Consider the following 27,036-nt stretch of genomic DNA (forward strand, 5'->3'; position numbering starts at 1 on the left):
AAACAAAGTTACTGGGTTGTCCTTTTTCATGATATATCCCCTTTTCATGATAGCCTATGTCCCCTTTAAATGAATCTTTTGTGCGAAAAAGAATCGGATTAGGGGACTAACTATGATGTTATTACATATAGGTATGTATAGTCTGTACGTATGCATGTATGGTAGTCTGACAGAAGAAAATGCGTTTAAATCTGTAGTATGTCAATATAAATAAAGTCTTGTTAATAAAACATCATGGATAAAAACGGGCTCAAAACAGTTCTCTTTAAACATTATACTCTTTTGCTGTTAAGAGGATGTGACACAATGATGGTCTTCATCTGCAAAGCAAAGCTGTATTTCTGAAGAAGCGTGACTTGTGTATTACCAACTGAACCAGTTGGAATGGATTTGCCTGTCTCAATATCATTTTCCCAGAACTCTGACCTATAAAATAGACCACAGTTTTCATTTCACCTTTTGAGATATGTTAAAACACAACCTCGACACCCAAGCAACAGGCAAATTCATGTAAAATAAGTGAGAATTGCTCAATCATGCAAAACCAAAATTTCCATGTGAAATCTGTTGGGACCAAACAATATTCATTGTCACAAATAATGATATAATAAACATTGCATGCTGCAAAGCTGAATCGAAAAAGGAGATTTTGGATTAAAAATATTGTCATGAAAGACTGATAAGGCAAACAGTTTTTTTCCCTTCTTTTTTTTTTCTTTCATTTATTTAAAACCAGCATAAAATCAGAGTACAATTACATAAGACTTGCATAGTCCTCCAGATTTCCAAAAACAAACTCTCATTTCTAGACATTCCCAGACATGCTGTTTTCAGCTCAAGATCAGTCAGCTCATTTCTTTAGTATACAGCACAAACTAATACATTTCATTAGAATGGCCCACATTTAAGGCAAGAAATATTAAATCATAAATTGTATCAACATATAACATCTGAATGACCATTTAGAGGATAGTATAAAATATGGAATGATTCATTTCCATTAATTAAAAAAGGCAATAATAGCAAACCTTAACCTCCATCACCCAGATACTGTTTTTCAGCAATCGATCATTAATTTATATGTAATAATAAAACAAAAGTAATAAAAAACGTATTTAACAAACATAATAAAAGTAATACAAGTAATATGCTAACATAAACACAATTTTTAAAACCTAATTATACATTATACAATAAAATAAATAATGAATAATCATTTATATCTTATAAACTTCCTCTTGAATAATAAGCCAAAAACATATTTTGGGGGTGAGGAGGGGAATATTGTGTGGGTCATTCTTAGGAAGTGATGTCATTAGTGTGCCTCCCCATGACTCATTACCGATATTGAACATTAAGTCAAATTAAAGAATCAATTTGACTGTTTGTAATGCAAAATATATTGTTTTTATCTTAAATAAAACTATTTTTTTATTGAAATATAAAGAAATATAAAGTTCATACATTTTATGAGAAATTCTGTTCAACCCATTGTCTTTTGACGTTTTCTCTTTCTGAGAAAACATTATTATAGTTATGTTTTTAAATTTTATATTTTCAAGTCACAATGACACGGAGTTATTCCAAAGACTATAGAATAACACAAGACGTGTCGTATTGTTTTGAATGGGAGAAAGTGTAACGCGCAATATGGCGGAATAAGTCCCGCCTTCTAAAGCCAAGAGCCAATCGCCGACTGGTAAAGTCATCGCGTCACTTCAGCGGCCGTTAGAATCACCGGTTTCTATAGAAACAGTCAGACGCGCGCCTCCTAAGAGACGCGCATTTAGGTCTGCGCATGCGCATTAGCTTGATCCAGCCTGAAAAAAATAGCTTTTTTGTCATGATTCGAGCGTTTAGAAGCTACATTTAAATTTATAGTCGGTTGTTGTTAGATTTCATTGGTGATTTCAAATATCAAATTTAATCGTAAGGTTGACGAACAGTTTTGGAGAATCTGATGTTTCCCCATTCAAAGAGATAGGAGCTGCATGATGCCCAGGATGCCCGAGAGGCGTTTCAAAGATGGCCGCCGAGTGAAATGACTTGTCTTAAAGGGACTTTGGTTATTCTAAACATCAATTTGCTGTAATGTGGTTGAAATAATAGCTCTTTAGAGTTAGTATATGTACTTTGATACTTGGTATTTTAAAACGAATTTTTAATTATTTTTTTTTTCAAATATAAAAAGTGCACAAATATCACCTTTTCCTGAGAATGACCCACATACTGAACTAAAAGCAATAGCAAAATGTTCAGTATCTATTTTGCAGCTTGACCAAACCTTTCAACACCTGAGGACAGATATAGTATGGCTTCTGAATCTTGAGATCATCCAAAACCTCATATCACACCATTAACATCTTAGACATACATTATATGTCATCATCTGTACTAAAGATATGATTCAGGATTTAATGGTTTATAACAGAGCAAATCATGCACGGTACTTAAAATATTCAGAGAAAAATATAAGGCAACTAAGACACTGTATACAGCATATTTGTAGGCACATGAGTTTGGGTTTTACTGCTACTCTCCAACACTGAAAGAGCCAATACAAAGAAAAAGAGGAAAACTGCACTTAAGGAGAATCAACTCACACATACTGAATCTGTTTCCAGCAAAGAGAATCACAAAATGTAACATCAGTCCAGTCCAGTCCAGTCCAGATTTTTGCATAGATCTTAGTGCACGGTGGTTTAGTTGAGCAACAGTTTTACATGGTAAAAACATCTGAACCGATGAGATATTTCATGATAATTTATCAGATATTTTTGTGAAGCATACTGCATGGCTGATCTACTGACTATTGTGATATTAAAAGCCTGAATGTATTTCAGAGCTTGATGAAGAAGAATACTTTCCTCTGTAATGTGTTTTAATCTGTCTGTTTTTTGAACTGATGGATGTGTAACTTGTTTTTTTTAAATTCATGTAAACAAATGAGCAAGATAGCAGAAATTATGTATTTAATAAATAATATTTATATTTAATATATTATCATAATACCATAATAGTTATATTATAGGTAACACTTTATAATAAGGTCTCAGATGTTAACATTAGTTAATGCATTATCTAAGATGAACTTACAATGAGCAATTTATCATTACAGAATTTATTAATATATTAATGTTAAAGGCTTAGTTCACACAAAAATGAAAATTCTGTCATTAATTACTCACCCTCATGTCGTTCCACACCCATAAGACCTTCGTTCATCTTCGGAACACAAATTATGATATTTTTGATAAAATCCGATGGCTCAGTGAGGTCTTCATTGACAAGTCAATTAACACTTTCAATGCCCAGAAAGCTACTAAAGACATATTTAAAACAGTTCATGTGACTGCAGTGGGTCAACCTTAATGTTATAAAGCGCTGAGAATACTTTTTGTGCACCAAAAAAACAAAACAAAATAACGACTTTATTCAACAATATGTAGAGTTGGGGGATTTCAAAACACTGCTTCATGAAGCTTCGAAGCTTTACGAATCTTTTGTTTCGAATCAGTGGTTTGGAGTGTGTATCAAACTGCCAAAGTCACGTGAACCATTGAAATTTCGAAACACTTATGACATAACGAAACCTCGTTTACTGAAATCATGTGACTTTTGCAGTTTGATACACGCTCCGAACCACTGATTCAAAACAAAAGATTCGTAAAACTTCATGAAAATGTATTAATTTGTGTTCCGAAGATGAACGTAATAAAGTAATAAATGACAGAATTTTCATTTTTGGGTGAAAAAACCCTTTAAAGTTAGTTAAAATGTCCATGTTAATGTTAGTTCACAGTACATTAACTAATGTTAATAGATTGATCTTAAAAATGGTGAGATTAACATTAAGATTAATAAACATTGTTCATAGTTAGTTCATGTTAACTAATGTTAACAAATAAAACCTTATTGTAAAGTGTTACCATTTTATATGATAATATATTATTATAATATTATTTATAATAATATGCACTATTATATATGATATTCATCACACTGTAAAGAGTGCGACATCAGTTAAAGCTAGTGAGGAAGACTATGGAGCCATGCCTTGGCAGTGCTGATGAAGAGGGCACAGCTAGTCCTGCTTTTAGACAGCATATAAAGCACCAATACTTGCTCTTTGGGAATCTGAAATTCCACACTCATCCATACTGTGTAAGAAAAGGTGACCAGAGACTTAAAAGAGTGACTGGCTCACAAAGAAGCTGAGAAACCAGAATGATGAAGGGCTGATCATCATCTGACTTCTCCATTCATCTCTACTGCCCCTTCTTTCTCTCCGTCTTTCACTCCATCATGTTCCAGCTCATCCTGGATGTCATCAGTGTTTCCTGAATCACTGCTGGCCGCAGAGCTGAAGGATGGCGATTGTCTGCAGTAGAAAACAGAGGACATAAATCATTAAAACTCTTCTTATAATAGTATAATTCTTATTTTTTATGGAACATAGTTGGATTAAACCAACCTGCCGGTGGTGGCTGTGCTTTGGATGAGCCTCCGGCAGGTCTCCATCTGTACGTCCAGGCCTCTCTTCATACTGCACATCTCCATGTACTCATGAAGGTGTCTGTTCATGTCATTCTTAGCCGTGGCCAGTTCCAGCTGTGAGAGGAAGATAGCAGTTAATAAAGTAAATATCAGCTGAATGTGTCATTCACAAACGTTCTCTCACCTCAATCTGTCCGATGGTGTCCTGGTACTCCTGCTCTCTGGTCTTAAAGAGGGACTCTGTTTCATTTATGAGGCTACCTAGACTTCGATCCTGGTGGGATAATGCATTATGTATCATTAATATTCTCAGGAGTCATTTGGCTCTTTTGCTGAAACATATTTGCTATCAGAGCTCGGTGACTTCGACCGACCTGCTCGTGGGTCTCTCCGTGAGTGTCAGATGTGCAGGACACTGTGGTGACTGTGCTAGCAGCGGCGGTGGTGGTGGTGAGGTTCACAGTGTTGTAGTTACTGAAATCCTCCCAGAGCAAAAGAGTCTCCTCCGTCTCCTCCCACGCCAGACTATCACAGTCATCGTCAAACTCGAACGTTTCCCGCCTGCCAACAAACCAATTAGCTAAGCAACCTCAAGATAGGCAGCAGACATAGACATGGAAGAGATAACAGAAGGAAAAGAGGAGAAACACGGAGAAGAAAAGAAAAGGAAAATCAACAGATCCACAATCTAAAGGATTACAAATAAAAGACTATGGCCTGGTTTCAGGGACAATAGGCTTTAGTTAAATTAGGACATTTAAGTAATTTGTATATAATTTATATATTATTATAAATGTGCCTTAGAAAAAAAAACATTACTGGTGTGAATCTTGAGACAAAACAATGGTACTGACATATTTTAAGATATGTCCTTACATTGCTTTCAGTTAAAACATCTCAAAATTGCATTTTAGTCTGGGACTAGGCTTAAAGGGTTAGTTCACCCAAAAATGAAAATTCTGTCATTAATGACTCACCCTCATGCCGTTCCACACCCGTAATTTCCTTCGTTAATCTTCGGAATGCAAATTAAGATATTTTAGTTGAAATCCGATGGCTCCGTGAGGCCTCCATATAGGAAGCAATGACACTTCCTCTCTCAAGATCCATAAAGGTACTAAAAACATATTTAAATCAGTTCATGTGAGTACAGTGGTTCAATATTGATATAATGAAGCGACGAAAATATTTTTGGTACGCCAAAAAAACAAAATAACGACTTATTTAGTGATGGCCAATTTCAAAACACTGTTTCAGGAAGCTTGTTTTTAGTACATTAATGGATCTTGAGAGAGAAAATGTCATTGCTGGCTATGCAGGCCTCACTGATCCATTGGATTTCAACAAAAATATCTTCATTTGTTTTCCGAAGATTAACGAAGGTCTTACGGGTGTGGAACGGCATGAGGGTGAGTAATAAATGACAGAATTTTCATTTTTGGGTGAACTAACCCTTTAAGCCTTGCCTGTGAAACCGGGTAAATAATACATAAGAGGAGAACAAATGAACATAATAAAATATCCAGATTGTGATTAAAGCAATTAATAAGAGATTAAAACAAATGATTAAAGACAAGGCAATGCCTTAAAGTAAGAATAGTCATTTAATAACAAACAATAAGATAAAAGATCTCTCTCAAATAGGAAATTCACAGCACACAAAATGAGCATGTTCACCATATTACCACTAGATGGCAGTAAGTAATCATACAAAATCCAAGACACTCCGTTATAAGAGTATACTTCTATACTTTTGCAGCATTTTGTTGTAAAGGGTTAGTTCACTTAAAAATGAAAATTGTGTCATTTATTACTCACCCTCATGCCATTCCACACCCGTAAAACCTTCGTTATTCTTCAGAACACAAATTAAGATATTTTAGTTCAAATCCGATGGCTCAGTGAGGCCTCCATAGGGAGCAATGTCACTTCCTCTCTCAAGATCCATAAAGGTACTAAAAACATTTAAATCGGTTCATGTGAGTACAGTGGTTCAATATTAATATTATAAAGCGACGAGAATATTTCTGGTGCGCCAAAAAAACCTAAATATCAACTTATATAGTGATGACCGATTTCAAAACAATGCTTCATGAAGATTCGGAACATTATGAATCAGTGTATCAAATCTGCAGTTTGGAGTGCCAAAGTCATGTGATTTCAGCCATTGGCAGTTTGACACGCGATCTGAATCATAATTCGATACACTGATTCATTTGTGCTCCGATGCTTCCTGAAGCAATGTTTTGAAATCGGCCATCACTAAATAAGTTGTTATTTTGTTTCTTTTGGCGCTCCAAAAATATTCTCATCGATTTATAATATTAATATTAAACCACTGTACTCACATGAACTGATTTAAATATGTTTTTAGTACCTTTATGGATCTTGAGAGAGGAAATGTCATTGCTCCCTATGAAGGCCTCACAGAGCATTCGGATTTCAACTAAAATATCTTAATTTGTGTTCCGAAGATGAACAAAGGTCTTCCGGGTGTGGAAAGGCATGAGGGTGAGTAATAAATGACAGAATTTTCATTTTTGGGTTTAAATCCTATAATGATCTCACAAAAAATAAATGAAATTAACACTCAAAAAAATTCACACATGCATGCACACACACACAAAACCATCAGAAGGTGCCCTCTAATGCAGTGGTTTTCAACTGGTTTTACTATGGGACCCTCAATTTCCCATGGTCATTAGTCTGTGACCCAATATTTTAGAAATTGGACCTAATTTCTAAAAAAAAATATATATATATATATATATATATATATATATATATATATATATATATTTAGCTTTTTATATATAGTGAAGTGATATACAGCGCACACCTCTGAATTTGTACATGTAATTGAAGAGTGCATGCTACAAGCACAGTATATGTATGACAGGACAGGAAAGTTTGTTTTTCTGAAGTGAGACACTTTTTATTTCGTAACAAGTTACGAAAATAACATTAGAATAACGACACTGACATACAGCCTGACAACGGGTGCATCTCAATCAGCTCCCTAGCTTCTGAGGTCGTGAATCAGTATATAGTGTACATGAATTCAGGCACTGGTAAGGCCCCTGGCTCACTACACACTCGGACACTGATGACATTATCATTGTACGACATCACTACTGGTATTTAAGAACAACAGCAGAACTAATATCATTATTTTTTAATGTTATTTAAAGTACATTATGATAAATACTTTGCTTGTTACATACACGTGCAACATTTCAGCCGTAATTAAATTACAAATGTTAGCTAGATTATGTTCATTACCTGTCTAGCGATGTATGTTTATGCTGAAATATAATTAAATAATGGTTTGTATTTTTAAAAACAAATCACATATCATTATGTCTAGCGAATTGATTTATGTTTCATGTTTAAGAACTTCCGATAAGGGAACATAGTGAGCACCGATGCTGCCTGGTTTTCACAGGTGCATTGTTGGACATTTTAGGGAAAGAATGTTTCAATGCACTTGAAGGATTATGCGCTTTAGACAGCCCTTAAAATGGCAGACTCCTTGTTCAGTGCCTTGACTATTGCCTGAGACGCACCCAGATACTAAATCAGGACAATGCATTTTTCTCAGGCATTCTTTAGTTAAACTGAGTCCGACAGAACTGTCAACAGCTTTTACACACGTCTTTCAAAATAAAAGTCTCGATTAAGAAAAAACATGTTGTTTCTTTGACCCACTTAAAAAACGGTCTTGCGACCCACCATTTGAGAAACACTGCTCTAATGACTATGAAGACTCACAGCTGGTTGAGCATCCTCTTCATCTCATCTGTGATATTGAGAGAACCAGGCATATCCTCACAGTGAGCAGAGTCAACATCAGTCTCCATTCTCTGCTCCTCTGACTCACCCTTACTCTCCTTCCTCCTACACACCGTCGTCCCCTACAACACACACACACACATATTCTCTGATTGCTGAAAGATTCAAATTGCACGATAAGCTGTTATATAAACTCCACATACTGCAAATCAAATCTGAGCTCCAAATTTGCACACTGTTCCAGTAGAATGGAAGATATCATCAGAATCTATTGTGAGTAATTTTTTCGTACCCCTTTCTGCTCGAGAGGAGCTCTGGATGGGCTGCCGTGCAATATCTTGCTCATGTCTTCTGAGTTCCTCTGCTGTGCCACGTCACACAGCTTGGCTGTGATGTCGATGCGTCTGCAGATGTCCATATCAACCTTCATGGCTTTCTCCTGGATTTTAGTGTCCAAGTCAGACACGTCCTATACAAAAATCCATGATAATGAGACATTTCGGTCTTCATCCGTCATGCATTGATTCAGCAGAAAACGAACGGGAAACATACTTCTCTTGCTTTATAAAACATACCACAACATACTTAAGCAATTTTATGTAGTAATATCATGCAAACAGCCCTGTGGTACAAAAAATAATTTTGAAAGTACAAATGCGAATATTGTACACCAGGGGTCGGCAACCTTTTTGTCATGAAGTGCCATTTTTAAGTTTATGTGCCACAACGCCCCATATGTACAGGTGCTGGTCATATAAAAAAAAAGTTCAGTTTTTTTATTGTAAATTATTTTTAAAAATGAAACTTTCATATATTGTAGATTCCCTACATGTAAAGTAAAACATTTATTTTGATGATTAGAGTGTACAGCTCATGTAAGTCCAAAATCTAGTATCTCAAAATATTAGAATATTTCCTAAGATCAATCAAAAAATGGATTTTCAAAACAGAAAAGTTCAAGTTCTTTAAAGTATGTTCATTTGTGCACTCAAGACTTGGTCGGCAGCACATATTACAGCAAATGACTTGCTCCTAGCACAAATTACAGCATCAGTGAAGTGTGGCATGGAAGTGATCAGCCTGTGGTACTGCTGAGGCACTATTGAGCCTTCAGATCATCTGTATATTGTTGGATCGACTGTTTCTCATCTTTCTCTTGAAAATATCCCATAGATTCAGGGGTCAGGCATGTTGGCTGGCCAATAAAACACAGTAATATCATGGTCAGCAAACCACTTGGAAGTGGTTTTTGCACTGTGGGCAGGTGCTAAAGTCCTGCTGGAAAAGAAAATCAGCATCTCCATAAAGCTTGTCAGCAGATGGAAGCATAAAGTGCTCCAAAATCTCCTGGAAGATGGCTGCATTGACTTTGCACTTGATAAAACACAATGGACCAACACCAGCAGATGTCACAGCCCTCCAAATCATTACTGATTTCAGAAACTTCACACTAGACTTCAAGCAGCTTGGAATCTGTGCCTCTCCAGTCTTCCTTCAGACTCCGGGACTATGATTTCAACGCGAAATGCAAAATTTACTTTTATCTGAAAAAAGGACATTTCGACCACTGTTCACTGTCCAGTTCTTTTTCTCCTTAGCCCAGGTAAGATGCTTTTGATGTTGTTTCGGTTTCAGAAGTGGCTTGGTAATCCTTTTCCTGAAGATGTCTGAGTGTGGTGACTCTTGATGCGCTGACTCCGGCTTCATTTTACTCATTGTGAAGCTCTCCCAAGTGTCTGAATCGGCTTTACTTGACAGTATTCTCAAGCTTGTGGTCATCCCTGTTGCTTGTGCACCTTTGCCTACCCAATTTCTTCCTTCTAGTCAACTTTGCATTTAATGTTTTGATACATCACTCTGTAAACAGCCACCACATTCAGTAATGACCATCTGTGACTTACTTTTCATTTTTTTAAATAACTTACAATAAAAAAATGAACTTTTTCATGATATTCTAATTATATGACCAGCACCTGTATAAATACACAAACATATTTTATGATGTTTAACATTGAAATATGCAGGATCTTAAATATTTCTGTTGCAATTTGTTTTACATTTGTCAAAATCCTTTAGTTTGTTTTCAGGTTTAAATGAGACTTTGAAGAACAGATTTCCAATGGGTCTATTTACACCAGGTAATTCATAATAGCTATCCGATCAGACAAAACAGTGAAAAAGTGACTAGGTACACATGAACAGAGTTTCCACATGCATTACAGTCATTTCAATGTGTGTGGAATGTTTAATATGACTCAAACGTGGTCGAATATCTCAGAAATTTATAGCACTGACTTGTGTACAGCTGTCAGTAACTCGTGATCGCACTAATGGTTTGTCTGCGCACTTTCATTGACATGCGCAGTTTAATTCTCACACTTTAATAGTATTTATAGCTTTCTAACTTAATAAAACAAGATGTGTTACTATGATGAATGATTAGCTCAAAATGTAGATCTGTATGAAGGTACAAGGTACTTTATCTGAATAAAATATATACCTCTGTCGCTTTTGCGGGTGCCATAGATTGCCGACCCCTGTTCTACAGTCTCAGTTAATATTAGATAATAAAAACTGCATGAATATTAATAATAATAATATGTTAAAATAAAATGTTAAGCAGCACATCTGTTTTCAGCATTGATAATAATAATAAGAAATGTTACCTGAGCATCAAATCAGCATATTAGAATGATTTCTGAAGGATCATGTGACACTGAAGACTGGAGTAATGATGCTGAAAACTCAGCTTTGATCACAGGAATAAATTACATTTTAAAATGTATTGAAATAGAAAACAGTTCTTTTAATTTGTAATAATATTTTGCAATATTATTGTTTTTTACTGTATTTGGTGATTAAAAAATTTTTAATGTTTCCAAACTTTTGACAGGTACTGTATTATATAATTATATTATTATAGAAACTTGTGCATAAACAGCACTACACAGCTAGTAAGCATTACAAAAACCTCAAAGGCAGATAAACTGCTCTAAACTCATTTGGCTGCAACAGATGGTTGAGCTTCTTTGAAATGCTTTGCAACAGTGTGCATTCACATCGAGAACATATTATCCAGGGAGGCGGCAGTCAGCTGTGCTTTATTACTGGGACTCACAACATCTACTCAACAAGAAAGAACAATATGCATCTGTTCCAGGGCCAGAAGCGTGACTGCTTTATTGCTTATTTGTCCACACAAATCTATGGGTATCTGTTCAGTTTAATGCCAGAACAATTTACCTATGGGTTCATATTCATTTCCCTGAGAGTCAATCTTGTAATATTTATTAATCTCTCACAGGTGCAGTCAAATGATACTCTTTTAAATAAGGTACTGTTGTGAATGGATATTTGCATGTCATCAGTTGTGTGCAGAAGCTGATACCAGATAAAGCAGGACACTTACATCATGAGGCATGAGGCTCTTGAAGACCACCAGTTCTGTTCTAAGACGTTCCATCTTTTCACTCAGCTCTCCTTGCACAACTTCTGACGACTGAACACTCTGTAACGAGAACATTTAGAATGTGCACTGTAAAAAAATGAGTGGGTGAAAATGAAGGCAATAGTTTGCAAGGCTTTTTTTTAGTTAAATATGTTTACTTCATTATTTTAATGAAAAGTTTTGACTGAACTTAATGTCAAGTTCCATTCTACAAAACAACAGTAATCAAGGAACTCTGGATGTTTTTTTTCTCCATTATTTACTTGGTTTCAGAATATATTTTTACAGTGTGGGTGGGGAATTTTCTTCCATGCAATACAATTACCTAAAAGCTAGACAAGCATCAGTGCAGATGTATGGATGTCAAACATCAACACAGTCACAATAGGTCCGAGATCTCACCTCTTGTAAGGTCTCCACCAAAGACTCCATTTGCTGACGTTTGGACACCTCCTCCTCCCATCTGGAATACAAACACAATAACAGCCCAAATGGAATGAATGTGCACAGTTTGTCAAGTTCAATTAATTACAATCCCACTGAGTGGCTTAAAAGAGGTTAAAAGTTATTAAAAGTAACTTAATGTACCACTCATTCAATAAAAACCACATATATGTAAAAGTTTACCACACAAGTATCAAAGGTACTGTTTTATTCAATTACATGTACTCAAAAGAGACTTGAGAAAAACACTTTAGTATTCTCCCACTGCCACTGACCATTGAGAATCTTCCTCGGACACTTAACTCCCTGAAAACACTAGCAAGCTCCCTTTAAATCACTATGGAGACTGTGGTGCATAGCAGAATATCCAAATAAAAGCTTAACTTTTGGATGAGAAATGTTCTGGGTAAATTATTGTGCCGGTTTCTTTGCTCTTGCTCCAGAAGCAGTTTTTTAACTGTGTCCGATTAAAATAAAGTTTATTCGGGGTTACCTACACTGCTTTTCAGTGACTGGGAATCTATGACGTTGCTGCTGAATCTTAAGCAACATGTCTAAAGATTTTATAATTACCCGAGTTGTAATTGTGAGTTCAGCATCTGTATTGAATGTGAAACACTAAAATGATGGCACACTGAGGTTAAAAACATTTTATAATGAGTCCTTGTGTAATGCATATAAACAACCATACAACACAGTCAATGTAATCTGATTCATGAACAGATGATTCTTATTTTTAGGGAATCAAATGCCTATAGCGCAAACAGTGTGGTCTAACTCCTGAAAAAATGAGCCAGTTCTTGAGGTGAATAGTTCAAAGAGACCAGACAAATCCTTCACTGAACTGAATCGATCAAAGTGGTCACTGAATCAACATCTGGCTCACTTACTGAACGACATTTCATCTTTTTTTTTTGTCCGTATCAAAATTAAGAAGGTTTTGGGTCAGTATAATTACATAATGATTGTTCATATGACAATCTGAGGTGTTTATATAGAGTATTTTCATTCGGATTGGAGTTTTAAACCGATTACAAAGCTCCATGTAAATGCACCTGATGTCTAATTAAAGATACACTTTTCTGTGTATACATTTTATTTTTTATTCTTCTTAGACTATTAATACCCTCTGAATGAAATATATATATATATATAATTTGAAAGATATTTTTCCTTTATGATTTAATAATTCATGCATCATAGGTTTAATGGTGCAGTATGTAAAATTTCTGTCCGCTAGAGGTCACTAGAAGCCTATTCAAAACAAAAGCGTAGCTTGATTATGCAAAGTTTAAGCGTGGAATCTTGGGACATGTGGTCTTCACCTCAACGGACGGTGCAAAACAATAGGGATTGGACTCAGGAAGAAATCATGTTCATGGATTAGATTATTAGCGTTACCGTAGAATGAAGCAGAGCAGGACCGAGTGTTGTGGGAGCTGAACGAGGCCGCTGGAGCGACTGCGCAACACACGCCTCACGAGCAGCTGAACTTTTATTATGCCACAGTCGCCGGCGCCGCTTCCGCTTTTCCTGTCATGAGTATGAGGTAACGCAGCTCTGTTTATCATATTAGATACATTTGAGTGTGTTGAAAATTATGTTATAACGTTACTCTGTTCGCTCGGAGGCTGCTGTGAGACACTGTTGCACACTGCAGTAAGATAGATCTATTTTAGAATATCATATTAAATGCTGGATGGCTTGTGTTGATAAATGGCATGCAATTGATTTTAAAACATTGTATGATTGAGAAAATTCTGTATTACTGTTACTAAAAATAAAGCTGCATTTGATTATGCTATGTTAGCTACTTGACAAAATAGTGTTTTCCTCGGAGGCATGGTAAAGCATGGTACTCACAAAAAAAAGAAGAAGAAAATTAGATTTAAACAATAAGACTAAACGTGTTGAGCTATATAACAACAATTAGTTTTCTGTCTATAAATGTAACCAAACAGTTGTTCCCTTGACTATTAAAACATGTACTATATTAAAGTGTCTTTGGCGTTTCCATGGTTTCTACAAAATAAAACCGAGGGTAACGCGGGTATGACGCAATTGACAGGCGACTCCTCACATGTCCCGAAACCTTGCTTAAAATTACAATTTTCTCATGATTTACAAATAGTTGGAAACATCTGGGATATTGTACTCAAGTGAACAAAATATATAACACTGACCTAATGGTTTTTGGATATTTTACAACAAAATTTGTACATATTTCACCTTTAAATAACCACCCGTCTACTGCAAAGTGTTAACATGCTGCGGGATTCCCCCTGTCTGATTCTGTACTCAGTTATGTAGTGAGATTCCTCATCGGTTGGATTAAAGGATGACAGCTTTTCTTGTTTTATAAGCTCCTTATCCTTTCATTTCTCACATGCTCAAGGGATTATAGACTCCATTTGTCTTGCACTTGCACTGAGAGTCAGTCTGACTGGGTCCAGACATCAAGACACCCTGCCAAGCGGGGGCAAGTGCTGACTCAACATGACAAGAACCAGAAGCGATCATGTGTTTAGTACAAAGAGTTATACTTATGTTAAGCTGACCTGTTGGCCAGGAATGAAAAGCATGTGGAGGCTGTGGTTCTTCAGTATAAACATGAGTAGAGAAAGTTCTCAGGGTAGAAGAGTGAAAGTGCAATGCCATTAACAAATAACTTTTTTCATGTTTTTGAAAGAAGTCTCTTAAGCTCACCAAGGCTGCATTTATTTGATCAAAATAAACAGTTGTGCTGTTAAAGGATTAGTTCGCTTCAGAATTAAAATTTCTGATAATTTACTCACCCCCATGTCATCCAAGATGTTTTTTTTATCTTTCTTTCTTCAGTCAAAAAGAAATTAAGGTTTTTGAAGAGAATTTTTCTAGTGGACTTCACCAGGGTACAACGGGTTGAAGGTTTTCAGTTCTGAATTGCAGTTTCAATGCGAATTGGGATCGTGTAGAGCCTTTTGAAGCTGCATTGAAACGGCATTTTGGACCTTCAAGCCTTTGTACCCTGATTTAGTCTACTATATGGAATGTTTTAATCAAAAACCTTAATTTCTTTTTGACCGAAGAAAGAAAGACATAATGCATGACATGGGGGTGAGTAAATTATCAGGAACATTTTAATTCTGAAGTGAACTAATCCTATATTTATTTTATTTATTTAAGGATTTTGATGAATAGAAAGTTCAAAAGGACATTTATTTGAAACAGAATCAGCTATCCTTTTTGAGAAAGACCGTTTTATTGATTAAGAAGTAGCCACAGATAGATGAGAGCCAGAAATCTAGATCCATACAAGGTAGATACACACATGTGTGGAGATACGTCATGGAAATGGCTGTTCAGCCAGTGCAGGGTCAGTGTGGATCTCTCTGAATGTCAGTGGGATCCAGTGGAGCTGACTAGACAACAGCCCAAGGTCATGAGAGAATCAAACTCCTCTCATTTCCTCTGCTGCAGCACAGACTGAGCTTTCATTTAATCCAAAAGACACCGAACACAATATAAACGGAAACTCTCTCACAATGCCATGAGGAAATGTAGATGAATGCTGCATATCAAAAGCTTTTGAATGCCCACCTGGCCAAGAACTTTTTAATGAACTGCTATTTAGGAAAAGAAAGATGAGACGCACCACAAAATGAAGAGGCGCTTTCTTTGTTGTTCACTATATGCCATCACTGTGCACACTGCTGTGTCTTCTCCCATTGTGTGAGATCAGGACAGTCAATTTAAATACACATTGTTCATTTCATGGGAGAGTTCAAATGACTTCTGCCAATGTTTCAAAGAGCTATTATGGGTGAGGAAAGAGAAGGACAGAGGAAAATCTATTACAGGTCAAAAGTTGTGTGTGTCCCATTGTAATCTTAAACTACTTCAAAAGGTGTACAAATGAATTGGGCAAAGAGAGATAATGTGAGGTGACTGTGAGGGGGTTCATCCTAGCACCTGTGAAGACCTTCAAAGCATTATGTCGGACATAAAGACACACCTATTTTCTCATTTGTCCACCACCTCTGAAATGCCTGAATTGCAAAGAGACATTATCTCGCCTCGTATTTACTCTCGAAACAGGAGCTCAGCGTGAGATGTTCACAAAGATCAGACGGGACCACCAAAGAGCTGAATTTAGAGAAGACCAAACTGATCTAAAGCGACATTTATAATGTCACAAAAATTATATTTCAAATAAATGCTGTTCTTTTGAAATTTCTATTCATCAAAGAATCCTGAAAAAAAGTACCAGGGATTCTACTAAAATATGAAGCAGCACAACTGTTTTCAACATTGATAAATAAATCATGCTCAGAATGATGTTGCTTTCAGGAGATGGGGTAAGTACATAACCTAGAAGACAGAGGAAGATGACCCCATGACCCATGACCCACTATTGCCTCCTTAACATATTTTGCAGACACAAATTGTATCAAAATGCACAGAAGGTTATAATATGGTCACAAGTTGGTATGTTAGGTATGTAAATGACCTCTTTTTAAATTCTAAACTAACCTCAAAGTGGGACACCAGCTATTCCTTTACATGTTTTCTGCAATTTCTGGATTTTTTATAACATACAAATAGGTAGCTGTCAAAAAAAAAAAAAAACTATCTTTTATTTATTCTATAAATTAGTTAGCTAGTCCTGCAGTGTATCTAATGCTTTTTAAAAGTACAATTCCATTAATGTGGTCAAACAAATAGAATGCATAATAATTATAAAAGAATTAGTAAACACTGAAATAGTTTGAGATTACATATATCATGTCAACCAAAAAAAAGAAGCTTTTTCTGCACAAACTAAGTTGTAGTGAAACTCTTTCCAGAAGTCTTTTCAGTGTCTGTTTTTGTAATCCAATAGGCTCCCAGCCATTTCAAGTAAAAATGTGTAGTTTTAGTGTTAACTGATGTTTCTTGAAAATCATGAGTTCAGTGGTATGTTAGGCATGAAAATGATCACCCATGCTTTCTATATTTGTCTGTTCTTGGACTACTTTTGTTGAGGAATGTACCATATTCTGTTCATGCACATTTGCAGCGCATTAAATGTCAAAAAAAAAAAAAAAGTATACTTTTACTTAATTTCTGAAGATACAGTAGATAAAATTGTTCAATACCGAGTTATAAAACTGTAGCTCAGTCTAAAAATAAATTTGAAAATATGCCTTTTTAAATAAAAATAAAGGCCTCATGCCAGGTCTATTTTAGGCTTCTGGACTTTCCGAAGGACTTTCCCCCACAAGATATATGGTGGGCTCATTAATTCCTGTACATTATATATCCTGCCTGCTACTGGATAATGATTCACAAAGACTCGCATGCATTTCCTTTTACAAAAGTAAGGAAATCCTAAACGTCTGTACACAATAAATGCAGTAAATACTGCAATATTTGTGGCTTAACACAAACAAATGCTGCCAGACTGTTTCCTCCACTTCATTTCAGTGATGGAACATTACTCTGTTTCCTGTGCCAAAATCAGCTCTTGGCAACGTTCTTCTGTCCTAAACCCTCTGACCATGAGCTAAATGTACTGGGACTATAATATATATATATATATATATATATATATATACACACACACAACAACTAAAACATCTTAGCAATTGCATAGCAACCACCCACCTCAATCTAGCATCATGACTGAGTTTTGCAATGACCACATACTGTTAATAACTTTCCAAAAGCATGCTTTTGCTAAGTGTAGTGCTAGTTGAAAGGTCAACAGCCTTAATCAGTTATAAACAAAATTTTAAAAGAACGACTGCTAAATGAAAATCCTGACATTATGTGCAAAGTTGACCTACATAACGATCCGTCGCCAGACAGTCCCAGAGGTCTTCAGTTGTGCACATCTGTGTCTACAACAGGACACCAGAGGAAGAGCGAGCTGCATTTCAGATCAATACTCAGACAGAGCTACTCTCAAGATTCAGACACATGAACACATAGATCTGAACCACTCCCTTCTGTGGCACAGAGGGTCTACACAGACATAAATCAGGAAAAAAGCAACTCTTGTGTGCTTAATTATTGTTCATGTACACTTGTAGTATATTTTTAAAAAACAGTAAATCGCAGATAATATATTAATGAAATAAAAGGCCACTTAAGAGAGGACATGGACTGTTTAAAACTTTTTAAAAGTGCACTTTGTAATCATGTACATTTTAAATGGTTGTTTTAATGATGATTCTTGTAAATTTAGTTCGTTATCTGATATTAAATTTAAGATTAATATAATTTAAATTTACTATATTGCAACTTCATCATTATAAATGTATAACTACAAATATATTTGAATACATGACATACAAGTTTAAAGGCGATACAGAGGATCTTTTCGTCGACTGAGAAACCAAAGACTGTTAGTGAGTTTTTGAAATGAGCGCATGCGTAAGAACAACCCCCCTCCTTCACAGCTCATTTCGAGGGAACGCCTCCCAAAACTAGTGCAGGAGTATTGGAACACGAGTGTTTGTTTACCACCGGCATTCACTGTGTCGTGTTAGTGGATTCATTATGTCGGACTCACCGCAGGTAACTCATAATCTGCAGTTGTTACTCCTGTCTCCTGACAAAAACATTGCATGCGGCACCTGTGGAGTGTGGAAAGTTACTGGAGCGCACAGCCGCGCTCGTCTCTCACAAGGAACATCATGGCAGTGATTGACAAGCCAGAGGGCCAATCGTTTATGCAATGATCGCGTAAACATTTGGCTGATGTTTTTAAGGCCCTACCTCGTGCACAGATTATGTATATTAATATTATTCCTTTCAGTGCACCTAATAAATAGTCTTTTATCAGTTAGTAAAGACAGTTTCATGTAATATTGCAAAATGTATAAAACAAAACATCCTCTTTAGCACCTTTAAGTTTAAATAGAAATTACATTAAAGTATATTTTAGTTTACCATAAATGCTTTTAAGTACTTTTGGCAACACACTTTAACCACATTCCAAAGACAACAGAAGTAATAATTATGAAATTACATATAATTATGTACTTAGGTCTTAATACTTAGGTAGGTCAAAAAGCACTCTAAAGTTCAGCTCACTGTAATTAATATAAATTTAAACTATAATACATTTTAATTGAATTGCAATTAACATTAATTTGTCTTATGCTGCCTTCACGTGCTATCGGAATTATCCTACATATGAGTTTCTTAGTTAAAAATTGGACATGAACGCCCTCTCAAGTCATAGTTACCACTGAGATAATTTAGTTCCTGAAATGGGCGGGCCACAAACTTTAAACATGGCAGAAAGGAGAACGATTGTGAATGGTATTCTTTATTAGTTTTTTCCCACAACCGCTACATCCTGGTGTAGTTGTAAATATGCACATCTTTAACATATATGAATAATCATTTAAAGCATACAGTGAAAATAGCCTGTATTTGACCGAAATTCCAGAATTGCCAGCAAGCTGACTATAAGGTAGCATGGTGAATGTTTATATGGTTGTCAATGAATGGGACGCTAAATATAATTTTGGCTTTAATACGATTTTCCCAATTAATGGGTAAGAATAAACCTGGCGTCCTCCATGGTTCCTGTTCTTTTCGACAACAATGCACTTGAATGCGACGAGCTTGTAATCACGACTTCAGAAGTGGGAAGAAGGAAATTTCCAATAGCATGTGAAGGCAGCATTATATAATTACTGTAGTAATTGTTATATTGGAATTAGTCCATAGTGACAGATGCCCCTTTTTTACATTTTTTACAGCCCCTGAGACACTACGTCCCTGTATACATTGGATTGATTTTAATAAGTGTGCACCGGGCACTAGGGAAATACAAGTATTGGATGGGGACTTGATATTGGCAGATACTCAATATTCAATGACTGGGATCGGGGGCACAAAAAAAATTGATCAGGACATCCCTTGTTCGAAACGATTAAAATATTCTATTAAAATACATTTTTTCATAACTCTTTTTAAAAGTATGTTAAAGTGTACTTCTTTTTCACAAGGGAACAGTCAATATCCAAACCAGCAAGATAGGACAGTTAGGCTTTTATTAAGCATTTGCGTCACCAGGGCTTTTGAGATTCAGTTTTTGAATGCATAATGTCTGGCTGCGTCTACTGCTCTATCCATCTGTACGCTAGCTGGACATTTACAAACCCGCACAATAAACATAGTCACTCAGAAATCTATTTACCACAAAGGCCTAATTGACAGCTAGCTGGCAGAAATAAAATCTTTTGAAAGTCAATAATGTGCATCATCATGAAATAACTTGCTAGCACTGGAGAAAAGGCAGAAAAAGATCTTACAGGAAAACTGGCATGCCTAAATAATTTGTTAGCATCATTAGCCCATTGATTTTCATTGCTAAGGATTTCAGCTATGAATGTCATCATGGTGTAAAAGAATATAATACTCAGTCCTGACAGCATGACAACAATGTCTATTCTGTACATATGTGGAAAGTATAATAGTATTTGACTGCAGTTAAAAACAATCATAAAAGAAAACACGATTAGATCCTTTCTCCCTCATTTCAACCGAATCACATAACGAAAGTCAGTTCAATTAAGTTGAACCTTTCACAGATATTTTTTCAAACTCAGCTGCAATTATGTAATATCATATAAATAATAATAATAATTTAAATACAATTGGAAAACTCATTTGGAACCCATGTCCCTCAAGCTAGACAAAAACTGTACCTTAATATGTCATACATTCGTGAATTCGTGATTCATTTTATTTTATTTCCTCATAACAGTTGGTAGCAGTTTCTTGGATGTGTAAAAATGTTCAAGATGTTCTAGTTCCCGTAATTTTGGACTCCCAGCATGAGTGGGGGGCAGAACTGATTTCCCACCCAGTGAAGCAGCACTACTAAATCATTCCCTGGAGAGATGACCTCACTTTGCTGCAGGCTTACCTCCTGTTCACACTCACCCCACACAAAACCAAAGTCGCTGACCAGAACTGGACAGACATCTACGGCCAAGGCTTTACAGCCCGACTCACACGGGTCAGTGGAGAGCGTCTGCTGGGGTTATAAAACACCTTCTGAAAATGTGGGCTCCTCAAAGTCATCATCTGCATAACGTATGGCTTTTGTGCTAAGAAAGGTTTATAACTTGAGTTTATTTCACAAAAATGTGTCATCATATGTTGAATTATAAAGTTTAGAAATGAGAAACTGACTCCCAGCACAACATTCATGATATAAGGACTATATAAATATGTAATAAATATGATTTAAAGTCACCATGAAATCAAAATGGATATTTCTTATTTTTTATAGCAGTATTCATTATAAATTATGTATCCGTGCACATCTTTTTTTTTTTTTTTTTTAATTTATATGCCCTCGTAATCTTTAATCAAAATAACTTCCCCTCCCTCTTGGAGCAACATCTCTTCTCCAATGATGTGTTTACTGGCATGAAGGCGGGACAGCATGTCATTCACCTCGCATGAGCAAATCACTATGATCCAACAATCAAATCAATTCCTGATGGACAAAATCAAGTCCTGCACTATAATTTTTCTTGTTCAAAAAGCCATTTCACTCAAATATACATCACAATAGTTAAGAAAATACTATCATAACTTCTGTTTTATGGTGATTTTAAAACTCTAGTTCTCTGTCACATATTGGGCAAAGAAGCCACAATCAATCCAAACCATTGCCACAGAAATGGCAAAGAATCTACAAACATGACACCAATTAAAATATTACACAAAACCAAAAGAGACTTCTAGTGTTGTTGATTTACTGGATTAGTTTCTTATCAATGCACGAGTAACACATTCATCTTCCAGAGAAGTCCAGGACAATTAATTAAACCTGAATTTCTATCAAAGCCATGGAATTCCTACAAAGGATTAATCAGACAAAGAATTCAAATGGAACGGGAGGATGGGCGAAGAATTCACACAACACTCGAAGGGGTGGGGCAGGATGACTCCATTCTCTAGATATGTTAAGCTCCCTAAAATATTCAGTCAGTATAGGGGTGATTTTTTATGTTTTGTGCTGTTTTGAGAGACATGAAAATAACTGGGTCGAAAGTCCTTTTTCCCTTTCAACAATAATGGTTTTTGGCATGCTGTGCTCAAAATTCTTTAGCAATGGAATTTTGACCTCAGAAACTCAAAACTCTGAAAATAGCCAGATACGATTAAAATCGGCAAATGCAAACACATTGTAGTTCTTTTCATTTGGCTCCAAGTTGCTTTGTACTTTAAAGAACAGTATAGTCAAAGCATTCAGCCTGTTGCCAAATGCATGCTTAATTTATAAACCGGTTTTATATTTGTTTAAATGATTTCCTAGGAGCCAGTCTTTGCATATGAACCTGATGCCACACTTTCCACCTGTTTCGGATCGCGTTTAATATAACAGACCACCAACATCCATCCTAACCCACCGGCTGCTACTGTGACACCCTATCTGAGGCTAAAACAAACATGAGATGACAGCAGAGCTAAGAGAGCAATGCAAAAAAATAGTTACTTTTGAGCTGGGCAGGTCGAACATATGACTATTTACTCAAGCATCTTTATCTTAGAGTTTGTAAGCATGGTAAGCACTGAATAATCTAAGGATATCGAGAGTCTTTATAAAGTGGGGTTTCCAGACCTCTCAAGACCTGGAAATGAATCACTGTGTGGCTCATTTGTCCACTTCTTCTCACAGACAGTCAACTTCTGTTCTGGCAGATGAGAAAACCCTCTATGGACAAAATTTCAAGACCTTCTATAGCCAGACTATTATATTACTATTACAACAGAGCCACTGACACAAACTATGAAAACAACACAGCCAAGAGGAACAGTCTGGGGAAACACAAAAGCACTTCAGGGTTACTGTAGATAAGAAAGAAAACGTCTGGGGCTTTGATATGACCGGAAATGCCTTAAAGTTACAGTAACTTATTTGTGTTGAGCAATGAATGAGTCGCCAGACTAGTGCTGGACAGAAACAAGGAATTTGACAAATGTTTTGTTCATCACTTTCCCAGCAGTAGACACCTAAATCAAGCATCCTCTAGCAACAACAACAGGAAATGTATATTTTAAATCAACATGCACTGGTTCATTCAACATGCACTGGCTCAATTATAAAAATAAATAGTTGAATCAGTCAGTGAATTGAATGACACACATCAAAAAGTCTAACAGAGAATATAATCAGGGGGAAATTCCCCATGTAAGAACCAAACCCACACAAAATGGGTGGAAGCGTATTATGTGGACTAATGGTCCCACAAGGTAAAAAGAGAAACTGTAAAGCGATTCTGCTGAAGTTCTAGGGCAGTTCCCACAAACTCATATTGAATGGGAAGGTTTTGCAGAGATCCCCATTTGGAGGAGGGAAAAAGCTAATGGTTTCTGTCAGATAAAATGTCACCCCTGCTTTCTCAGATTTCATATCCAAACTGGACGCTTTGTAATAGGATACTAGAGAACATACAGGGGTTACTGATAGAGCCTTACTGTTAAGACACTATGAAAAACTCATACCCCAGGGACAGCCGCATAAAAAAGAAAGGAAACACAGTCTTGTTTACTATGAACACAGGGGCAAAGTTCTTGTTTTTGAAAGGAGAAGGGTTATTTTTGTTGAAAGTTTTTGATAATCAACCCAAAATACAAAAATATGTTCTAAAAACATGTTGCTGTTCCCATGAAGATAAGAAATGTTATTGATTTCTGAATATTCAAAATGTCCAGTTTTTTCTTGGTTATGTGATAGTTATACAGAAAACATTTTGAGAACATTATTATCAGTGTTGGGGAAAGCTACTTTTAAAAGTAATGTGCTACAATATTGCGTTACTCGCTAAAAAAGTAATTAATTGCATTACTCCGTTCCTTTTTATAGAAAGTAATGCATTACTTTTTTTTCGCCTGGGCTTGGCTTACTTGTGTTTTTTAATAACAAAAGTTCTATTTTTGGCTAATGTAAAGGCACTTTCAAACCAAAAGGGAAATGAATTAGCCTCAGGCTGAAGGAAATGCAAATTCACGCCTGTACAGTAGAGGTTGCAGCACAAACAAACCTTTCAGCTGTGCTGCTATTCTGGATTAAAGAAGAATAGGATGCAGTAGAAGTTCAACACTCTTATTTTAGCAATATAAAACATGAAACACAAATGTGATGTTAAACTTAAGTCATTTTTGCTTATTTGTGTGGTTCAATTGGATCATCAAAGGTCAGCAGTAAAGACATTGGTTAATAAAGTGAGATTAAATACATAAAGTATACTTGTGTTTTTAAAACTTATTTAACTACTGCAGGTTTACCTAATATTCTGAGTGTGCATTTCACAGTCCTCATTCATTAATTTGATGAGATGAGTAAATGCATCCTCACATTTGATCTAGAAGTACAGTCACCATCATGTTTACACAGCGCACACAACACTCTGCACTTAAATGGGAAAACAAAGTAACTACCATTACTTATTTTAAAAAGTAACTCAGATATTTTGTTGTACATTTAAAAGTAATGGATTACTTACTAGTTACAAGGGAAAAGTAATCTGATTACATAACTTGCGTTACATGTAATGCGCTACCCCCAACGCTGGTTATTATTATTATTATTATTATTATTATATTATTGAATGTGTGTGTGTGTGTGTGTGTGTGTGTGTGTGTGTGTGTGTGTGTGTGTGTGTGTTTTAAGAGAATCTTGCTAGAATGTAGCCAAAGATTCCTGTTAGCTGGGTATATGCAAATCTGATTTTTAATTAGCCTATTGCTGTTATTTTACACAATTCAAAATATTCATTTTAATAATAATAATAATAATAATAATAATAATATTTATGTCATTATATTAATGTAAAGCTGTTTTGAGATCAAAATGGTCACAACTGCATTTATGTTTTTGGATGGTTTTCTTTTTTCTTTTTAGATCAATGGCTGATATAAATGATGCAATAGATTAAATACGTTACTTTGAAATTTATCGGTAGAAAAAGGTAATCGCGATAATAATTAGTAACCAATTATGTAGAAAAATGTGAATATTAGTGAAAAAGAGAGTGGTCAAACCGGTTATTGATCTATATCTAATAGTAGTTTTGGCCATAAAGTAGTTTTTAAGTACCATATAAAGTGTAGGCTAATAGTGTTTAAATGTCAATCTATTATAAATGAATATGGCATCTCTAATTAGTGTATCAAGCTTTCATTTGGTTTCACTTCTTTATATGACAGTGGTAACTAATATCAAGTTACCAGAATTTTGTTGTAGTAACAAATACTGCGGTAACCATATATATTTCCTCAGAATTACAAAAAAAAAAAAAATGTTGATAAAAGAAATGAGTTTCCTCACTTTTTGCAGGCAAACACTTGAAATAAGCTCGAGCTGGACTTACTTTCTTCGGTACTCGTCTCTGTCGCGCTTGACTTTGGCCAAAACATTGTACAAGGCCCTGAGTTCAGGTGTGATGGTGTCAGTCTGAACCCCGACACCGTCTGGCTGAGTCCAGGACACTCCAGGCCCCTGAGGAGTTTCGTACCGTCCTCCGTATCGGGCGGTGTGTGAGAAACTCCAGATTTGACCGGGGAGTCTCGATTGACACAGTGCGTTTGAATAAGGCAGCTCGAGGTTCGTCTGGACCGCTTTCTCCCGGGAAAACAGCAGTCGGTACCGGGATTGCTCCTGGGCGTGCTGCAGCTGGATCTCCAATAACTTATTTCTGCGCTCTAATTCGTGGACTTTGGAAAGGAAGCAGCGGAAGCGGAGATTGAGTGTCTTTAACACATGAATGTTGGAGCCCAAGTCGTTTCTCAACGCGCTGGTTGCCATGGCGCCGGACCCGCTCCCAATCTCACACGCTTCATTCATACCGAGAGGCGCAGCGGATTCATTGAACAATATCGGGTTGAGAACCGGGTCTTGAAAACGACGCGGTAAATCCATTTTTATCCGTGAGCAATGTTTCTACGCATCAAACTGCAGATGCTGTAAAGCAGCATACGTCACCTCCATGCTCTCGGACGCAAGGTGCACTCCCTTTATCTAATGTCACAAAAATAATAGGCCATACTCGCGCTTCTAGCGGCCGGATAAAGCACAGTGACCAGTACACATTTTATGAACTCACAGCTACCCTCCTATTATCCGCTGGTGATGAAATGGGCTGGTTTTTGGTCTCAACTTGCCGTAGAGACTCAGGTTTCAGCCCAGTCTGAGCACAGCAGCACACCAACTGAAGGAAAATGAGAGGAGAGGAAGACATGTCTGATCCGCCCTCCAGTAACAGTCGCATTGGATATCGCCTTTAAGACACGCCCTTTTAATTTACATATTACATGACGGGCGTGGGCAGGGACGCGTCATAATCTGAAAACCACGCCCACCCGGGGAAAACATTCCAACCCTCTCCATTGACTTTATATTGAATGAAGCTGCCTCCTTGTCATTTCTGACTTATAATAAAAAGCAGAACAATGTCTAAATGCTGCTATGTGACAGGGTGTACAGCAAACAAGCTAAAAAAAAAAACAGAACTAAGTTTTTATAAGCTGTCAACCCCAAAAATGAGCATTTAAGGACACAAAAGTAGATACAGGCAATCGAGACAGAGCACAATGTGTCATATTACTCTGAGAACTACGCCCACTGGAGGGGAACATAATTATAAATGACAGGATATAATTATTATTTTTAACCATGTCAAAGGATTATTTCACCACCCTATGTGAACCTGAGAGGAGGAGATAAAATCTAGCCACAATTTACCCATTACCCATACTGTTTCATACTGTTTTTTTAGCTAGTTTGCTGTACACCCTGTCACACAGCAGCTTTTTAGGCATTGTTCTGTCTTTTATTAGAAGCAAGAAATGACAAGGAG

General features: G+C 36.2%; 1 protein-coding gene across 2 annotated transcripts; it reads right to left on the reverse strand.

The window, feature by feature from the left end:
* Positions 1-702: 702 nt before the first annotated feature.
* iffo2a (intermediate filament family orphan 2a) lies at positions 703-26,442 on the reverse strand. Of its 2 annotated transcripts, XM_067371332.1 has the most exons (10): positions 25,552-26,442; positions 12,140-12,200; positions 11,699-11,797; positions 8,582-8,758; positions 8,378-8,411; positions 8,269-8,296; positions 4,872-5,058; positions 4,682-4,771; positions 4,475-4,611; positions 703-4,381 (listed from the first exon to the last, which is right to left on the reverse strand). In XM_067371332.1, the coding sequence occupies exons 1-10, from the start codon at positions 26,097-26,099 to the stop codon at positions 4,246-4,248; spliced, it is 1,497 nt and encodes a 498-aa protein (XP_067227433.1). In that variant the 5' UTR covers positions 26,100-26,442; the 3' UTR covers positions 703-4,245. The 2 variants fall into 2 exon arrangements, with proteins under 2 accessions (XP_067227433.1, XP_067227432.1); XM_067371331.1 differs by having other exon boundaries at positions 8,269-8,411; positions 25,552-26,441.
* Between the last annotated feature and the right edge of the window lie 594 nt (positions 26,443-27,036).

Source organism: Chanodichthys erythropterus, chromosome 20 (assembly GCF_024489055.1).
Source record: "Chanodichthys erythropterus isolate Z2021 chromosome 20, ASM2448905v1, whole genome shotgun sequence".
Lineage (NCBI taxonomy): Eukaryota > Metazoa > Chordata > Actinopteri > Cypriniformes > Xenocyprididae > Chanodichthys > Chanodichthys erythropterus.

Coding starts and splice junctions, on each gene's coding strand:
- iffo2a (XM_067371331.1), bottom strand. CDS start 26,099: ATGGATTTACCGCGTCGTTTTCAAGACCCGGTTCTCAACCCGATATTG. Junction 5,059..8,268: donor AAGAGGATGCTCAACCAGCT/GTGAGTCTTCAT, acceptor GTTTGTTGGCAG/GCGGGAAACGTTCGAGTTTG. Junction 4,612..4,681: donor ACACCATCGGACAGATTGAG/GTGAGAGAACGT, acceptor TTCCTCTCACAG/CTGGAACTGGCCACGGCTAA.